This window comes from Meles meles, chromosome 3 (genome assembly GCF_922984935.1).
Source record: "Meles meles chromosome 3, mMelMel3.1 paternal haplotype, whole genome shotgun sequence".
Lineage (NCBI taxonomy): Eukaryota > Metazoa > Chordata > Mammalia > Carnivora > Mustelidae > Meles > Meles meles.
Window position 1 is genome coordinate 107,321,564 of NC_060068.1, and position 19,100 is coordinate 107,340,663.

The 19,100-nt window shown below is 45.2% G+C and overlaps 1 protein-coding gene across 1 annotated transcript; it reads left to right on the plus strand.

Annotated features, from left to right (window-relative positions):
- On the plus strand, positions 1-17,662 carry GFRA3 (GDNF family receptor alpha 3). The gene is made up of 8 exons (XM_046000431.1): positions 1-415; positions 7,508-7,792; positions 11,735-11,827; positions 13,189-13,501; positions 15,918-16,021; positions 16,186-16,320; positions 16,695-16,783; positions 16,986-17,662. Exons 1-8 carry the CDS (start codon positions 337-339, stop codon positions 17,073-17,075), a joined length of 1,188 nt encoding a protein of 395 aa, XP_045856387.1. The 5' UTR covers positions 1-336; the 3' UTR covers positions 17,076-17,662.
- The last annotated feature ends 1,438 nt before the right edge of the window (positions 17,663-19,100 follow it).

The following is a 19,100-nucleotide window of genomic DNA, read 5'->3' on the forward strand; positions in this document are numbered from 1 at the left end:
GCCACAATTGTCTTGGGCGGAATTCTCTAAGTGAAGTGGGCAGCGGCGCGCAGGTGGGCAGGCTCAGACGCCGGGGCACCTGACCTCTCTCGCCCTCACCCCCGCGGCCCTCTGCCTAGAGTAGAAGACGCGTTGTGGTGCGTCCGGGCGCTTCGGAGTTGGAGGGCGGCGCCCAGGACCCTGGTGGGAGAGTGTCGGCTCTGCGCGGGAGGAAGGGCGGGAGGCGGCGTTGGAGGAGCCCCCATCGCAGAACCTCTGGGCGAGGAGCGAGGAGAGCGCGGCGCCCGGCGCTGGCACAGCGTCTCGGACGCGGACGGCTGGCGTGAGGACCGAGCCATGGCGTGTCCTCCAAACCCGCGAACACTGCCGCCCGCGCTCCTGCTCCTGCTGCTGCTATTTCTGCGGCTCCAAGCCGGTGAGTGTCGTCTGTGCGTCCACCGGCTGATTCCGGCCGGGACGTTAGGGGGAGGAGAGGGGAGCATAGTCGGGGCGCCGGTCACAGGTGTCCATCTGTCGGAGGAAGGAAGCCCAGGGTGCTAGGAAGGGGGTGCCTTGCATTCATAATACAGTTTTTGAACTATTATAGATTGAATGCCGGCCATGGCTGGGACACCCAAGCATCTCCTGTTTCCCCATCCCCCACCACCCAGTCCCGCCTCGTCCCTCTTTTGAGGTGCGTCTGCACAGACATAGAACAGTTGCAGCCAGGCCATCTAGAGATGACAGCATCTCTAGAAGGCGGGAAGAATCAGAAACAGGACTGCCATTTGCTCCTCACTGGCTTCAAGTCTTCCACTCCCTGTAAGGACTGGGGAAGTGGACTCTAGGTACAGATGAAGAAAGAGAAGTTTTTGTTTGAACTGACTTCTCACAAATTAGGGTTGTAAACTGCTGCTAGAACTTGCTAACATTAATTGAGAATATTTCTTGTCACCAACCTACTTCCACCCCCCACTCTTTCAGGACATATTTTTATTGTTTTAATTGGAGCAGAAGACTTGCTACAGGGAAAGATGGCTCAGCACAGTGCCTTGCCCTATTATAGATACACAATAGGTATTTTGTGGAATATGTAGTTCAAGGTCTGGTTTTAAGACCATGCCATTCCCCGGACAATGGTAGCCTGGGATCCATGATCCCAGGGAACATGCCCATGACCTTTGGGAGTGGGATGCATGCATGGAATCTTTTTTTTTTTTTTTTAAGATTTTATTTATTTATTTATTTGACAGCGAGAGAGAGAGATCACAAGTAGGCAGAGAGGCAGGCAGATTGAGAGAGAGAGGGAAGCAGGCTCCCCGCCAAGCAGAGAGCCCGATGTGGGACTCGATCCCAGGACCCTGAGATCATGACCTGAGCCGAAGGCAGCGGCTTAACCCACTGAGCCACCCAGGCGCCCTGCATGCATGGAATCTTATTGTGGGACTCTTGCATGGAGCCCGAGTTGGGGAAATCCTGAGGCAGTGATCACACATGGACCCATCAGCTAGGTCCGTAAAGTAGTACTGGAGGAATACAATCTTGACTGCAAGACAAGGGAAAGCACTGGTTTGTCCAGATTGACTCCATCAGTAAATCAGGGCAGCAAGGTATCACCAGTCTGATTTGACTTCCCAGAAAATTTTACTAACCCTAACGGTATAGCTGCACATCAAGATCAGGGTAAACATTAAACACCTTCCTAATTAATCAGTTAAATGTAGCAATTTCCCCCTTGTTATGATGAAATTTAACATTGCCCCTATTTTCTTTTGTTGAGCTGCGATTGCTCCTAAATCCACCTCTGTTCGGACTCAGTGAACCATCAGCTATGAAATGGGAGAGATAAAGTTCTGACAATGGTTGTGACTCAATATTTAGTCCAGTTTTAACAATGAGACTTAGAATTGTTACATCTCTTTCATTAGGCACTTACTGGGTACCTACCAGAAGTAACCTCTTAAACATTTAGTATTTCTCAAACTGCTTAAATCTCTATTTCCCTTCTGGTAAAGATAAATATCTTATGCCTTCCCTAATTTTTTTTTTGAAATTTAAAAGCTTTTTTCATCTTTCACATACATAATAATCAAATATGCTTTTTTGAACCACGCATTACCTTTGTGAATTCTGATATACCCCTTAAAGGGGCCTAACACGTCTCTTCCCTCCTTTGAGAAACACTGGTTTAATCCAAACTCCTTACCTTACATTTGGGCAACTAAAGTTCAGAAAGTGAAGGCACGGGGCGCCTGGGTGGCTCAGTGGGTTAAAGCCTCTGCCTTGGCTCAGGTCATGATCCCGGGGTCCTGGGATCGAGCCCCACATCGGGCTCTCTGCTGAGCGAGGTGCCTGTTCACACTATCTCTCTGCCTGCCTCTCTGCCTACTTGTGATCTCTGTCTGTCAAATAAATGAACAAAATCTTAAAAAATAAAGAAAGAAAGAAAGTGAAGGCAGAACTGGGACTAAGGTGAATGAGTGGGGGGGGTGCCAAGAAACAGTAGTCAAGACAAAAAAATATTTTAATGCAGTATTTTTTATTTTATTTATTTTTAAAGATTTTATTCATTTGACAGACAGAGATCACAAGTAGGCAGAGAGGCAGGCAGAGAGAGAACAAGGGAAGCAGGCTCCCTGCTGAGCAGAGAGCCCTACGTGGAGTTCGATCCTAGGATCCTGAGATCATGACCTGAGCAGAAGGCAGAGGCTTTAACCCACTGAGCCACCCAGGCGCCTGTAATGCAGTATTTTTTTAAATATATTTCAGGTTTTTTTTTTAAGTAATCCCTGGGTCCAACATGGGGCTCCACCAACTGAGCCAGCCAGGTGCCCTTCAGTGTAATATTTTTAAAAAATCAAAATTTTGTATATTAAAAAAATTTTAAACAACAGCCTTCAGCTCGGGTCATGATCCTGGAGTCCCAGTATCTAGCCCTGGATCAGGCTCCCTGCTCAGCGGGGAGCCTGCTTCTCCCCTCTCATGCTCTTTCTCTCTCATTCTCGCTCGCTCTCTCAAATAAATAAAATCTTTTTAAAAATTTTTAAAAAATCAAAATCAGTGCTTGTTTCAGCAGCACTTACACTAAGAATCAAAATCAACGCTCCCCCCAAAATCCATGGTGAGCGAAATATCAAAAATTTAAATAAAGAGTGACTATGCCATGCTGAAGCTTATTAGATCCTGAAGGAAAAGGTGTAATCAATACTACTGATACTGCTTTTGTTTGTGCATTGGGTATGACCAGTTCTTAGGGTGTGTCCTATTTTCCAGTGAACCTGGTAAAACTCAGATTCTTAGGCATTATCACCAGAGACTCTGATTCAGTAGTTCTGGGATGAGGTCAGAAATCTGCATTTTTTAAAAAGATTTTATTTATTTTCTTATTTAGAGAGAGAGACAGTGAGAGAAAGCATGAGAGGAGAGAAAGTCAGAGGGAGAAGCAGACTCCCCGTGGAGCGGGGAGCCTGATGCAGGACTGGTGCCTGATGCAGAACTTGATCCTGCTCTGGGATCATGACCTGAGCTGAAAGCAGTTGCTTAACCAACTGAGCCAACCAGGCACCCCAGAAATCTGCATTTTAGTAAGTAATCTACTTGATTATTATTTGATTGTAAAAGAAGGTTGAACTAACTAAACTCAGGCTCCTCCTAATTTTGGTACTTTGTTGTGGGTGTTTTTTTTTCTTATTTTATTTACTCATTTGGGTGGGGACACAAGCAATGGGGAGGGACAGAGAGAGAGGAGAGGGAGAAGCAGGCTCCTCCAACCCAGCAGGGAGCCCAATATGGGGCTCAATCCCAGGACCCATAAGCCAAAGGCAAATACTTAACCGACTGAGCCACCCAGGCGCCCTGGCACTTTGATTCTAACTAGAGGGAAGGGGTTCAGAGAAGTTACAGAGGTGGCTCACAGAATTACTCTGTTATTTGGTTATCTCTTAAATAGTAGGAACTCATAAAAAACAAGCATGTACTAGGCACTGGCAACAGAGTCGTGGTAAGATACATGTGGAAGTCGGGACAGAGATAATCAATAAAAACTCAAATTAAAAAGATCAAGTGATGAAAGTGCTATGCAGAATTTTGGAGTAATGATGTAGTTGAGTAGCTTGGGGGTTATTTTACATTGGTTTGTTGGAGATGGTCTTTCTGTGGTGACATTTAGGCTGAAAAGTGGATTACCAGAAAGGGCCAGCCACGTGAAGATTGGGGGAAGAGCATTCCAAGCAGAAAGAAAGGCTATGGAAAAAACATTAAAGTTGACACAGGCTTGTCTGGTTCAGTGACAACAGAAAGAAGGCTGGTGTGGGTGGAAGGAAGTGGGAGAGGAAGAGAGGGCTGAGAGGTAAGTGCATGGGAACTGTTGGAAGAATTTAAGCAGAGAAATGAGATGATCTCATTTATAGTATTTAAGAGATGATCCCATATAATACCAATTGCCATTAGAATTATGTTATAATCACACAATGGAATGATATACAGTAAGAAAAATAAAAATAAGGTAGTTACAACCATACTTAATAGTGTGTGTGAGGATGCCTGTGTGGCTCAATCAGTTAAGATCTGCCTTCAGGTCATGATCCCAGGGTCCAAGTATTGAGTCCCACATCAGGGCTCCTTGCACAGTGGGGAGCCTGCTTCTCCCTTTGCCTGCCACTCCCCCTGCTTGTGTGTGTGCACTGTCTCTCTCTCTCCCTCAAGTGAATAGATAAGTAAAATCTTTTTTAAAAAGTGTGGGTGGGGGCGCCTGGGTGGCTCAGTGGGTTAAGCCTCTGCCTTCGGCTCAGGTCATGATCTCAGGGTCCTGGGATCGATCCCCGCATCAGGCTCTCTGCTCAGTGGGGAACCTGCTTCCCCCTCTCTCTCTGCCTGCCTCTCTGCCTACTTGTGATCTCTGTCAAATAAAGAAATGAAATCTTTAAAAAAAAATAAAAATAAAAAAAAGTGTGGGTGAACTAAGCATAATATTGAGCAAAAGAAACCAAGACACCAAAAGCACATATTGTATGATGGAAAAACAGATAAAACTAATCTCTAATGTTAGAAATCAAGACATTGAGGGGCGCCTGGGTGGCTCAGTGGTTTAAAGCCTCTGCCTTCGGCTCAGGTCATGATCCCAGGGTCCTGGGATCGAGCTCCACATCGGGCTCTCTGCTCCGCGGGGAGCCTGCTTCCTCCTCTCTCTCTGCCTGCCTCTCTGCCTACTTGTGATTTCTCTCTGTCAAATTAAAAAAAAAAAAAAAAAAGAAATCAAGACATTGAATTGGTTTCCTTCAAAGGGGTTAGTGACTGGCAGAGGGCATCTCGGGTACTGGTAATGTTCTGGTTCTTTATCTGAGGTCTGGTTCCACAGTATATTCAATTTGAAATTCACTGTACTGAACATTTTGATTAGTGCATGTTTCTGTATGTTGTACTTCAATGAAAAATTATTACCAAACATGATATACAAATGACAAAAGGCACAAAATATGCTCAACATCATAAGTCTTTAGGGAAATCCAAATGAAAACCACAGTAATATGCCACCTCACACCTGTAAGGATGGCTGGTTAAAAGAAAACACAAAACAGAAAATAACAAGAGTTGGCAAGTTTGTGGAGAAATTGGAACGTTTGTACAATGCCAATAGGAATGACAAATGGTTCAACCACTGTGGAAAACAATTGGGTGGTTCCTCAAAAAGTAAAACAGAATTACCATATGACCCAGCAATTCCACTGGTAAATATATACCTAAAAGAATTTTATACAGGAATTCGAGCAAATACTTTTACATGAATGTTCAGAGAAGCCCTGTTCACAATAACCAAAGCATGGGAACAACCCAAATGTCCATCAGCTGGTGTATAGATAAACAGAACATGGACTATCCATACAATGAAATATTACTTCATCTGTAAAAAATGGAAGTTCTGGTATATGCTACCATGTAGATGAACCACAAAAAGCAGTATGTTAGGTAAAAGAAGCCAGATACAAAAGATGACCTATTTTATGATTCCATTTGTATGAAATATCTAGAAATGGGTAAATCTGTAGAGACAGAAGTTAGGATTGGTGGTTGCCAGAGACTAAAGGGGAGGGAAATGTAGAGTGACTGTTTCATGGGTATGGGTTTCCTTTTGGGATAACGAGAATATATTAGAGTTGGATAGATGTGATGGTTGTACAACACTGTGAATGTACTGAATGTCACTTAGTTATGCCCTTTAAGCTCGTTAATTTTATGTTGCATGAATTTCACTGTAAGTGGTTTCCAACCTAAAAAATTGTCATTCAAAAAGGTGGCTGCAAACAACAAAATGGTAGTTACATGAGGTGAAGGATGTATTAACTAATCTTATTGGGTTGATCACTTCACAATATGTACATGAATCAAGTCATCACATTGCACACCTAAAGCTTACACAATGTCAATCACATCTCGATAAAGCTGCAAAACAAAACAAAACAAAACAAAAGATGGCTGAATGGTATGGGAGGATAAATTTGGAAATGGACAGGGAGACCAATAAAGAGTCTTGGAAGTAGTTCGGACAGGAATTGATGGTAGTTTGAGCTAAGGAGGTGGTGATAGATGTGGAGAGAAGTGGACAGTTTCCTGATATGTTGTGGAGTTGGTAGGACTTGTTTGATTGAACAGGGAAGAGAAGAATTAAAAATGACTCCTAGAAGTTCTACCTTGCAAAACTGATGACATAATGCCATTCTGGTACCCTTTGATAGGGATGCTAAGTCCTAGGTTGTAGGGTCTTCCATGAGGGCTGAACTATAACCAGCCTTGGTATTCTTGAGTGACAGAATCAATAAAATCTCCCCAACTCCAACACTAACCTGTTCCCCCTGGAAGATATTTTTAGGTGACTTTTCATGGAAGTTTCAGAGTTGTTAACTGTCACTCCCAAGCACATTTGTCAACTCTGGTTATGATACTAACCCTGCCTATGCGTTGCTCTGCCAAGGGCCCTCTTCCCTGTGCCTGGCAGGGTCACCATGCTCAGTTTCAAATAGTAGTCCCCCTCCTTCTCCCAGGAGGCTGAGCAGCCTTTCTTCATACCACCTCTTCTTGGATCTAATCTGTTCTGTCCAAATTGTGACAGCTACAGATTCTTGACTTCTGCTGGACTTTTCTCCCCATTTCTTCCTAAAGGCTTTTGTGCCACCCTAAGACTTTCCTGCCCAAGAGTGTGTGTGTGTGTGTGTGTGTGTGTGTGTGTGTGTGTGTGTGTTTTAAGATTTTATTCATTTATTTGTCAGAGAGTGAGAGCACAGGCAGGGAGAGTGGCAGGCAGAAGAAGAAGCAAGCTCCCTGCCCAGCAGGGAACCCAATGTGGGACTTGATCTGAGGACCCTGGGATCATGATCTGAGCCTAAGGCAGATATTCAACCAACAGAGCCACCCAGGCATCCCCTGCCCAAGGTTTTGTCTTGAATCCTCCCTACCCTACCTTACAATTTGTTAATCCCAGTCAGCTACTCTGACCTCATGTGCACCTAACCTGGTCTCTCTTCCCCCACAACAGACCCCCTTCCTACTGAGGGCCGGCTGGTGAACAACTGTATCCAGGCCAGGAGGAAGTGCCAGGTTGATCCTATTTGCAGTGCTGCCTACCACCATCTGAATTCCTGCACTTCTAGTGTAAGCACCCCATCACCCGCACTGGAGCTTTTGGTCCCTGAGGAGTGCAGGGAGGCAGCACAGCACCTGAGGAATAGCTCTCTGATGAGCTGCACATGCTACCGCCGCATGAAGAACCAAGTTGCCTGCCTGGACATCTACTGGACCGTTCACCTTGCCCGCAGCCTTGGTGAGGTCCCCATCATAGAATGAACTAAGTTAAGGAGGATGGCTCTCGTGGGTTGTCATTTAATCCTGCAGAATATAGGCCGGAGGGGTAGACTCTGACTGGGATGGTAATGAAGCTCTGCATTTAACATCAGTAAGTAGTTGAGGGAGGACTTGGAATATCCTTCTGGGTACCTACAACACTGCCCTCTCTTCTCCCTTCTTCCCTCTTTCTTACCTGGTCACATGTAGCTGCCTCTTGGCAGAACTCTGAACCAGGCTGAGGCCCAACCTGGGCAATTCATGGAGCAGAAGGGTGTGGACAGGACCTGGAGGAAAATGGTCTTAACCCATTCACAGATTCCAAATAAAACATAATCCGTAATTTCCAAGAGGGTGGGGGTGGGCAGTGTCCTGGTCCTGCCTTTAACAGAAAGGATACTCACTCATTAACCAGACAGAAGGTGGTAAGAGAGAAGACACTGGAATAGCCAAAGAGAGAGGACCTTCCTCTGACTCTTTCCAGAGACAGCTTTCTGTATTAGTCCACTTTTACTGGACTACACCGCAATAACAGAACAGTGACTTGTAAAACAAAGGTTTAGTTCTCGCTCATATTCTGTGTTTGCTGTGTCATCTGTCCTCTTCATTTTCAAATCCAGGTTGAAGGTACAGCCTCCGTCTAGTATGTTCTTTTCTTATGGCAGAGGAAAATAAGTAATGACAGAATCGCGTGATGACTTTAAAAGCTTCTACTTAGACATTACATGAAATACTATGCTCACATTCCATGAACAAAGCAGATCCCATAGCCAAGACTGACTTCCCTGGTGAGGGGGAAGTATACTCCCACAAGAGACCCTGAAAATCACATGGCAATAAGTGAGGATGTATAATCTTACAGGGAGGGCAAAGTAATATACAAAGCACTATACAATCTACCATAGTTCACTATTTGGTTAAAATACTCATTTCTCTCTCTTCCACAAGCAAACCTCCTTCCTTCTTTTCTTTCTTTCAGATTTATTCTTAAGTAATCTCTGCGCCAAACATGGGGCTCAAACTCATGACCCCAGATCAAGAGAGTTGCATGCTCTTCCAAATGAGCCAGTCAGATGCATATCAACCCACTTTCTTTTTTTTTTTTAATATTTTATTTATTTATTTGACAGAGAGAGGGGTCACAAGTAGGCAGAGAGGCAGGCAGAGAGAGAGGGAGAAACAGGCTCCTCACTGAGCAGAGAGCCCGATGTGGGACTCGATCCCAGGACCCTGAGATCATGACCCGAGCTGAAGGCAGAGGCTTAAACCACTGAGCCACCCAGGCCCCCCTCAACCCACTTTCTAAGGAAGATACCCTAAGGGTTCTAGCCAAACAGTATATCAGGCTCCCAGTCTAGGATCTTGGGAAAATTTCTCTGTCAGGTCTGGATATGACTCCTCTTGATCTAGCTACCTATGGACAGAGGACAGGTCATCTGTCTCCAGTGTGTACTCTGAATACAGCAGTGGAGCAGGGATGGGAGAACTATAGCAAACACTCTCAGGAAGGGGAGGAATGGGACACACAAAGCAGCCATTGCTTCAGAGTGGTTCTGATGTCCCACCACATAACCATTGTAAGGGCCATCTTCTCTTGGTAGTGGGCACTACTCTTTAATAAGCTTTGGTTCCTTAGAAGAGTTGCTTTATCTATTGTTCTCCAGGGCTCTTGGCCCAGCCCCCCTACCCCTGGCAGGTCCTTCCTTTCCCATTATTTTCTTTGGCCATGTCTGAGAAGGATTGTGGAGACTCCCAGCTCCTTGAGGAGTGAACACCATTTTCCACTTGCTTGCTTGCTACCTGAGGAATGCTGGGACTTTTAAGGCTCCAGTAGAATCTATTTGAATCCAGGCTGGTGGCTTTTAGCGATACAGCTCTCTCAAAACTTAATTGCTTTCTATATCTTTGGTTTCTGTCACCTCATGTGCTAGTAGCCTTTCCAATAATTCTTTTCAAGATGTGTCTCTTTCTAGACCTAATTAGAAGTATTTTGTTCTTACCAGGCTTCTGTGGGAGAGCCACTACCCTAGTCTTTTTTCTCCGAACATATTTGTCTAACTGGCAGAATTTATTGATACCATCTTAATCATTGAGAGATCTCCACAAAGACCATGATAGCCATATCATTGAATTAATTTTTGCCCTAAGGCTGAGTTGTAATCGGCCTTATTACTCAAAGCATCTCTCAATTTTATCTTTTACTATTTGAATAAAAAGTATGCAAAAGCAGTTGCATCTCTTAATCCTACAAATCCTCAAATTTCTGGATTGTTTTTCTTTTTGCTCCCTATTTGCAAACTGGTCACTTCTCTGATCTTTTATCTTTCTTGTAGTACCTTGCAAAATGCAGGCAATAGCAATCAAGACATACTAGAAACTCCTGCTTCTCAGCTTCTTTTCCTTAAAGCACAATCTCATTCAGTACATCTTTCTTCCAGGTTATTGTAGGCAACAATTTTACCAAATGTGTTGCCACTGTATATTTCATACCCCTGGAACAGCTTATTCACCATCCACTCACTGCCCAGTCCCAATGCCCAAACCACACATTTTAGGTTTTTTGTCGTTACTGCCGCATTCACTTCTAGATACCAGTTACTTTATTTTTTTTTAAGATTTTATTTATTTATTTGACAGAGATCACAAGTAGGCAGAGAGGCAGGCAGTAGGGGGTAGGGGAAGCAGCCTCCCTGAGCCACCCAGGCGCCCCCAATTTACCATACTTTTTGTTCCTTGTCTTCCACTCATGCTAATTGGTTCTCTTTCAGAACTTCCCCAGAGGGTGGCTCAGTGGGTTAAGTCTCTGCCTTTGGCTCAGGTCATGATCTCAGGATCTTAGGATCGAGCCCCACATCAGCTCTCTGCTCAGCAGGGAGCCTGCTTCCCCCTCTCCCTGTGTCTGCCTACTTGTGATTTCTCTCTTTCTGTCAAATAAATAAACAAATCTTAAAAAAAAAAAAAGAACTTTCCCAGAGACTTCTCCCTGGATCCTTTTGCCTTCCTGAATTTTCCCTTGGGAGCTCTCAGGTCTTCCCAAATATCCAGACCATCCTTTCCAATTTGCTTGACATCATCCATATTTCTTCCCTCCTAAAGATGCGTTCTCAAAGGCAATTTGGGTGACCCCTTGCACTCTCTCACCTCTGTCTTCCAACAAGATTAATTAGCCAACGTTTATTGAGTACCTACAATGTGTATGAGTTATGCAGTGACTTTATAAGACCTATTATGTCCCCTTAAGAAGCCCACAGCACCCTGGGGTGACTGGGAAAGGTGTTTCCTTTGAGATCATTGTCTCTTCCAGAGTTCTCTGCTTTCCTCATTCAGATTCAATTTGGGATCTGGCCTCACTTCCACTTCCTTGGTGTGCGATGCATCTCCATAGGTACGTGGTCAGGCCTAGAACAGACTCTACTATAGCTCCTTCCTCAACAGTAAGAGAAAACAAGACAGAATCCCCTTGCCTACTTATGTACACATAGGCCATATGTGTAGTGGTTAGGAGTGGAAACTCTGGTACCAGTCCAGGTTTCAAGTCCCAGCTCCATTTTTTAGCCTCTGTGAGCCTGAGCCAGTGACTTAACCTCTCTCAGCCTCTTTCTTCTTTTCTACCCAAAGGCAGCTAGGAGGACTGAGATTGAATTTTTTCTTCTTTTTCACTGATGCCGTGGTGCCTAGTGCACAGTGTACTCAACAAATAGTAGTTTTATTATTATCATTAAACCCAGTGAATTCACTGAGCCCAGCCTCTACCTTTATGGCTTTGTTTTTTTTCTCACCCCTAAACAGCCTGCAACTAGTTAGATAGAGACTGTGCTTTTCCTTTTTTCCACAGGGCTTTGAGGGCTGACCCAGCAGCCCCAGTCCCTCCTGCTCCCACCCCCCAGCCCAGTCCTCAGGATTCTTGTCACCTTGTCTCTAGGTGACTTTGAACTGGATGTCTCCCCCTATGAAGACACAGTGACCAGAAAACCCTGGAAAATGAATCTCAGCAAACTGAACATGCTCAGACCAGGTGTGGACAGCAAGCTGGGGCTGGGGCATGAGGGGTGGGCCTGGACCCTAGAGGAAGGGTTGCTGGTGGGGAATACAAACCAGAGGGTGAGTTGGGGGAGAGTTCTAGTCTGCCAGATAACTAAAGAAGGATTTCTTCAGGATGGGGGCACGCTGTGATCTTATGAGTCAACAAAGAGCAATAGGTATTAGGGAGGCATTTGAAGGGAGGCCATTAGGGCTCCCGGGTTCCAAAAGATGGGTCTCTACAAAGGGTTTGATGGAGTGGCAGCCGGCCCAGAAAAAAAATATGCTGAAGTGAAGTATTTATCCTTATTCTAGGCAGCCAGGAAAGTAGCTTTTTGTCCCTGAAGACTAGGAAATTGCTTGTTTTCAAACCATTCTAATGGGATGGGTGAGGTGTTAGGCAGGAAAAATGGTGAGAGAGAATGTGACTCCTCAGGGGTGACTCTGGGTGGGAGCCATCTGTCTGGCAAGGACTAAAATGCATGTTTTTCAGGAAAGTGGGGCTGTTGTGTTAATTGGAAAGGAGGAGCACACACACATGCACTTGCTTTTTGAGAAGGATGTGAGCTTTGTTGTACATTCAGTCCTATATATCGGAAAAAGAATTTTCAGAGAAAAGCACAGAGATTTCTACATAAACTCTTAGTTACAAGAAATCTGGGAATAACATGTTCCAGTCACCCCATTGTTCTGACTGCTAGAATTGCTGTTCTAGTAATAGCACCATAATTTCCCAAGACTCAGAATTATGGGGAGCTTTTATGCATGTATCAATCATTAAAGACAGACAGGTGTTATTAAAACTGGGCAAAATAGATGCAAAACAAAACAAAAATTCTAAACAGAACTTGGTTGCATCTGCTTCTGTAGTTCAGAAAGTGCTTTACAATGTTATGGGGTCTCTAGATAATGGTTTCCACCATGAGATGTCTTTACTCACTGCATGGGACTGAGGAAGGAGTTTCAGGTGAGCTTTCTGGCTGCTTCAATTCTAGATAAATAAGTGTGATAGATAGATAAATAGATACCTTCTGTTCCTTTTTACTACTACTACTACTACTACTACTACTACTACCACTACCACTACCACTACCACTACCACTACCACTACCACTACTACTACTACTATACCTAGGCAAGCTGAGGAGTAAGATGGGGAAAGCTCACAAATACTAGATATAGTTTATGGGTAGGGGGAAAGCCATGGATTAATAGTGGTTGTATTCGGCATAGTCCTCGCTTTCCTCCTATCCCCAGCACTGTGCTTGTTAAATCGGTGGGTTGCAGGGGTTCCTAGTAGAACTGGGTTGCACGTTTGTACGGACGACTGGTGACTTGGTGCCATTCTTCCCCCAGACTCAGACCTCTGCCTCAAATTCGCCATGCTGTGCACTCTTAATGACAAGTGTGACCGGCTGCGCAAGGCCTATGGGGAGGCGTGCTCGGGGTCCCGCTGCCAACGCCCCACCTGCCTCCGGCAGCTCCGAGCCTTCTTTGAGAAGGCGTCGGAGCCCCACGCTCAGGGCCTGCTGCTGTGCCCGTGCGCACCGGCCGACCAGGGCTGCGGGCAACGCAGGCGCAACACCATCGCTCCCAGCTGCGCGCTGCCGTCCGGGGCCCCCAACTGCCTGGAGCTACGGCGCGTCTGCATCTCTGACCCGCTGTGCAGGTGCTGGTGCCAGGTGTGGGCGGGCCGGGTGGGTGAGGGCACCGTGCACACCCCTCCTGGCTGGCTGGCTGCCTTTCTGTGCGGGCTGGGTTTGCTGCCCAGAGATCATGGAAAGACTTCACCCCATAGTTCCCTTCAGTATTTCCTGAAATCCTTTTCTCAAAAACAAAAAACAAGAAACAAAAAACAAAAAAGCAAAAATAAAATAAAATAAAAACAAAACAAAACAAAAACAAAACAAAACAAAAAAGTCTTTGTGTAAAAAGTTCAGAAAACATAAAAAATATAAAAGCGCCCTCAAAATCCATCACCTGAAGATGATCTACATCCTTTGGGGAGGGTTTTCTTCCAGCCTTTTTTGTATACAGATAAACAGAATGACATTTTAGAAATATGTTTGTACCTTGTGTGTTTTTTTTTTTAAATTTATGTGTATATCTCATAAGCATTTTTCTGTGGAAGCAGTATGGGATAGTGGTGACCACAGGCTCAGGAGTCAGATCTGAATTTAAAACCTGGGGCTGTGTGACTTTGAGCCCATCACTTGAACCTAAAACTCCATCACTTAACCTAGCGTTCCTCTTAGTCCTCTATAAAAAGTGGGATAATAATACAGATCTCACGGGATTCTGGTGAGAGTTAAATTGCATAATTTATGCAGGGTAAGTGCTCAATAAATGGTGGTGCTTATTTTGTCTTTTACTATCCTTGGGCAACTTGATTTTTAAATGCCTGCATTGTATTCCGTTTCATGGATGCCCCATACTTTGTTTAATCCTTCCTCTATTGCTGGATATTTAGGCTGATTTCTTTATTGCTATAAATAATGCTACAATAAATATCACCCTTGTTCATTTTTGTGCACAAATCTAATTATTACTTAGGATGTGTTGCTACAAATGCCAGTACCAAATCAAAGTACATGACGATTTGTAAGATGTTTGATACATATTCTCCAGAAATTCTGACCTGGCTTTCCTCTGCCTCTTCAGGATAAAACATTCATCATACTGAAGTTATCATGCATTTAAGTAGCATTTCCTGACAACGAGAGTCACCCCCACCTTGTTTTGCAGCCTGGTTCTAAGCCTTATTTCTCTGTAATCTTGAGCCTAATGTCTCTGAGCCCCACTTCCTTCTTCTCTAAAATATTACACAAAAGCTCTCAATCATTGTTACACATCACTTACTGAGGACTTACTAGGGGCTAGGGGCTGTTTGAGGTTCTTACTATGTATTAACTCATGTAAACTGTCAAGAACCCTGTAAGATAGATGGTATTATTTTTTTCTATCATCTTCACTTGACAAAGAAGCAACCGAAGCAGAGAAAGTTTACACAGCTTGTTGAGGTTCACCCAGGTAGTAAGTCAGGTTACTTAATGAGGTTTGGAGTGAAGTCTGGCCTAATGTTCGGCTACACCACCTCTTGTGCTAACTATGTAGCAAGTGCTGGGAGATGATTAAGAAGCCGTCCCTCCCTTCAAGAATTTGCATTTGGGTGGGAGTGACATAGAAATAAATCAGGCAAAATGTAAAGAAAACCACAGAAGTATGTACAGAAAAAAACACACTTATAATTCTATCACCTGAAGATAACCAGCTTTACCTAACCTAGGATCTATGTGAATAATAACAATATCTGACATTTTTAAAATATTTTATTTATTATTTATTTGACAGACAGAGATCACAAGTAGGCAGAGAGGCAGGCAGAGAGAGGAAGGGAAGCAGGCTCCCTGCTGAGCAGAGAGCCCGATGCAATGATGCAATGTGGGGCTTGATGCAGGGCTTGATGCGGGGCTCGATCCCAGGACCCTGGGATCATGACCTGAGTGGAAGGCAGAAGCTTTAATCCGCTGAGCCACCCGGGTGCCCCAATATCTGACACTGAATGAACACTTGGTATGTACCAACCACTATGCTAAATGCTGTATATGCAATCTCTTATTTCATTCTCACAAAAACCCATAAAGAAGTACTGTTTTCTTTTTTTTTTTTTTTAAGGATTTTACTTTTTATTTGAGACAGAGAGAGGGAGAGGATGGGGGAGGAGCAAAGGGAGAGGGAAGAGCAGACTGCCTGATGCAGGGCTAGATCCCATGACCCTGAGATCATGACCTGAGCCAAAATTAAGAGTCAGATGCTCAACAAACTAAGCCACCCAGGTGCCCCAGTCCTGTTTTCATTTCTATTCACAGTTGAGAAAACTAAGTTTAAAGAAGCTGCCTAAAATCTCATAGGTAGGTATTATGGAGCCCATATTCAAAGTGGTATGCTGTGAGGAATGATGTGATAGTGCATTTAATTGTGACAGGAATAGGCTTGAAGATGGGTATGTCTGCTAAAGGGGTTGCCAGGGGGAAGGCTGCAGGCCAGACCTTCAATGAAGACTCTTAAAATTTCCCTTCTTCCAGATCTCGCCTGGTGGATTTTCAAACCCATTGCCATCCTCTGGACATCTTAGGGACCTGTGCAACAGAACATTCCAGATGTCTGCGAGCATACATGGGGCTGATTGGTGAGGCTGGGGCCATGTGAAGGGAGCCCACAGGGTGGGCAGCCGTAGGGGTGAGAATGCTCTGGAGATTGAACCCAGATGGAGCAGTCCTGAGACAGGTGTCAGAGAGTGAGGGTTGAGTCTGGGTCAGCCGAGGCCCTAACAATCCTCTCTTCACCCCACAGGGACTGCCATGACTCCCAACTTTGTCAGCAATGTCAACACCAGTGTCGCCTTAAGTTGCACTTGCCGAGGCAGTGGCAACCTGCAGGATGAGTGCGAGCAGCTGGAAGAGTCCTTCTCCCACAACCCCTGCCTCAGTGAGTGTGTTCATCTGCTTCCAGCCCCCATGGGTCTGTCAGCTGGATCCAGGGAGAGGAAAAGGGTCAACTCTATGGTCCACCCTGGTTCCATCCATCTCCTGAAGACATCTTCTGGCCCCTCCTCAACATAGGTTTACATCCCCTCCAATCTAGGCCTTCTTCCTTCTCCCATTCCCTGAGTGACCCCCCAAGCTTCCTGTTCTATCTGTCTTGGCCCCAGGGACACTCTCTAGCTCAAGGAATAAGCAAACAGAATGAGACAATAGCCCACTCCCCCCTGCCCTGCTATATGCCTGGGTCCCTTCCATGGGAGCCTGAGAAATCTCTGTCATATTTGCCTGCTTGCATTTTACCTTCTCTCCTCTCCTCAGTGGAGGCAATTGCAGCTAAGATGCGTTTTCACAGCCAACTCTTCTCTCAGGACTGGGAAGACTCCACCTTTCCCATGATGGAACGCCAGGTAGGGCCTCCTCTATTACACACTTCTTACCTTTACTGGACTACCTGGGGGAAACCCAGAGAAGGGAATAGAGGGCATGACCTCATTGTGGTCATGAATACTATAGACCTCTAATGGATACCTCAGGGAAGGGGGGCAAGGCCTTGACTGAGGCCAAGGTGAGGAAGGGGGTAGAGCTGACTCCATTCCATTTCTTCTACAGAACAAAAACCCTGCTCTGAGACCACAGCCCTGGGTGTTCTCTCTTTTCTTCTGTACACTTCCCTTGATTCTGTTCCTGAGCCTCTGGTAACTGGACTTCCTCTGGGCCCCTCTGCCCTCTACCACATCCAGCCTGACCTGCAGCCTGCAAGGGCTAAGGAAAGAGCAGCATCAGGAAGGAGGTGCAGCAAACAGCATGGCGACCCTGACTGCACACTTATATCCAGCTGACTCCAGATGGGGCCATAGTAGAAACTGACTGAGTTCTCAATCCCTCGGCTTCTGACTCAGGCTGCCCTTCCTTAGGACTTGGTGACCATGGTTTAGCCCTGTGGAGACCACTTCTACAAAGCTCTCTCCTAATCCCTTCCTTCTGCCCACCAGAATCACCCAGGCACCCAGACTGACCCAATCAGTCATTCTCTATTGCATTCTCCAGGTAGGCAGGGCTGGATGTTCTGATGGGAACCTAGAAAGACATTCCCCATGGTGAGGAAGGCTGGGGCAAGACTCCTACCCCTTTGTTAGCAGGAGATGAGAACCTGATGCCTACCCTTCCCGGGGATCCTGCAGAGCATTTGAGCATCAGGAGCCAGAGCATTTGGGTCTGGCTTTCTTCCTGCTCCTGTCCCAAAGTACTCCCAGCCACTTGCATCATAATTAAATATTTGACTTAAAGACCTTGTTCTTTTCCTACTTTCTCACATTGTGAATTTATACAGAATTAAGGGTGTTGCGGACATAAGAGTAGAGGCCAAGTGAGACAGTACCCCTGCCACCAGATGCTGTGTGACTTCTGGCAAGTCTCTCAACCTCTCTGTGTACTTGACATGGAGTTGGAAGAACAAATAGCTTATGGGAAGCTGTTGACTTTGTATCTTCCCAGATCCAGCCATTTCTAGAATACTGTCTGGGATTTGCCACAGCAGCTGAGAGGGGAGTGTCCTTAGCCTACCAAAGCATTTATGGAGCACGTTTTTTTGTTTGCTCCAGACCATAATGGGGGCCAGAGGAAAGGAGAGACAGGCCCTTGATCTCATTTGCAATCCTGTTGGGATAAGGAAACAAAGTAGTTGGGAAAATATATTTATAGAGCTGTGGATGTTTGTCTATTAATTCATTCACTCATTCTTTCCATAAGCATCTCATGAGGGCTGGCTCTCAGGCACTGTGCTGGATGTAGGAGATTCTGAAGTATATAATTCAGATCCTGTTTTCAAGTCTTTTGCATACCAGAGCAGGGGTGTAGACAAGACAAGAAGAAGGAGGTAGTATGATGAGTGCCGTGCCCCTACTACATGCATTAATTTATTTGGTCCTCCAACAACATTTGACTTTGTCAGTTACTAGCTATATGACCTCAGGCTCAACCTTTCTAGACCTCATTATCTACATCTGTAACGCAAAAAAGCATAGAACCCAGTTCATAAGGAATGAGATAATCCATGTGAAAGCATTGGGACTGACACATAGTAAGAACTGAAAAAGGTAGCAATTATAGTAAGTGGTTTTGTAGATTTGGACGATACAGACAATTATAAAGAAGAAAGTAAAATCTTTAAAATCCCACCCAAAAACTGCCGAATGCTCTCTGCATATCTGTGCACATGAGAATCGGTAGGTATGTATAATTTTATGTAAATGGGGTATCCTTGTGTAAGGCACAGATCCTTTCAGCATGCCTAAGTGGAGCTAGAACTTCATCACCCTTTTTATCAGCTGCGGAACACAGACTTGTGTGGATGCATATTCCTTCATATGTGGTTTATTTAACCAGATGGATATTTGACTGTCTCCCCATTTTTCTCCCAACCAAGTTTGAAGGTGGTGAGGAGGTGACTGGGGGTGGGATGTGTGTCATTGTTGTCAGAATGGTGGGTGAAATAGGGAAGCCTCTCCTTAAATGTTCTTGTATCCCCCCCCCCCATAGCCCACCCTGCCCCCAGGAAATTCTTGGCCAGCATGCATCCCTGCAAACTTCAGTGAGGGCCCTGGGTAGACCTTCCCCTTCTTCCCCTCCCAGGAAGATCTCTGAGCTGGCAAAGCCTCTCCATTTGCTTTGGTCCATTAGCCTGGGGCTGGGGGTGTGAATGGTACAGTCATTCCTTGCTAAGTG

Coding starts and splice junctions, on each gene's coding strand:
- GFRA3 (XM_046000431.1), top strand. CDS start 337: ATGGCGTGTCCTCCAAACCCGCGAACACTGCCGCCCGCGCTCCTGCTC. Junction 11,828..13,188: donor ACTGAACATGCTCAGACCAG/GTGTGGACAGCA, acceptor TTCTTCCCCCAG/ACTCAGACCTCTGCCTCAAA. Junction 13,502..15,917: donor ATCTCTGACCCGCTGTGCAG/GTGCTGGTGCCA, acceptor CCCTTCTTCCAG/ATCTCGCCTGGTGGATTTTC.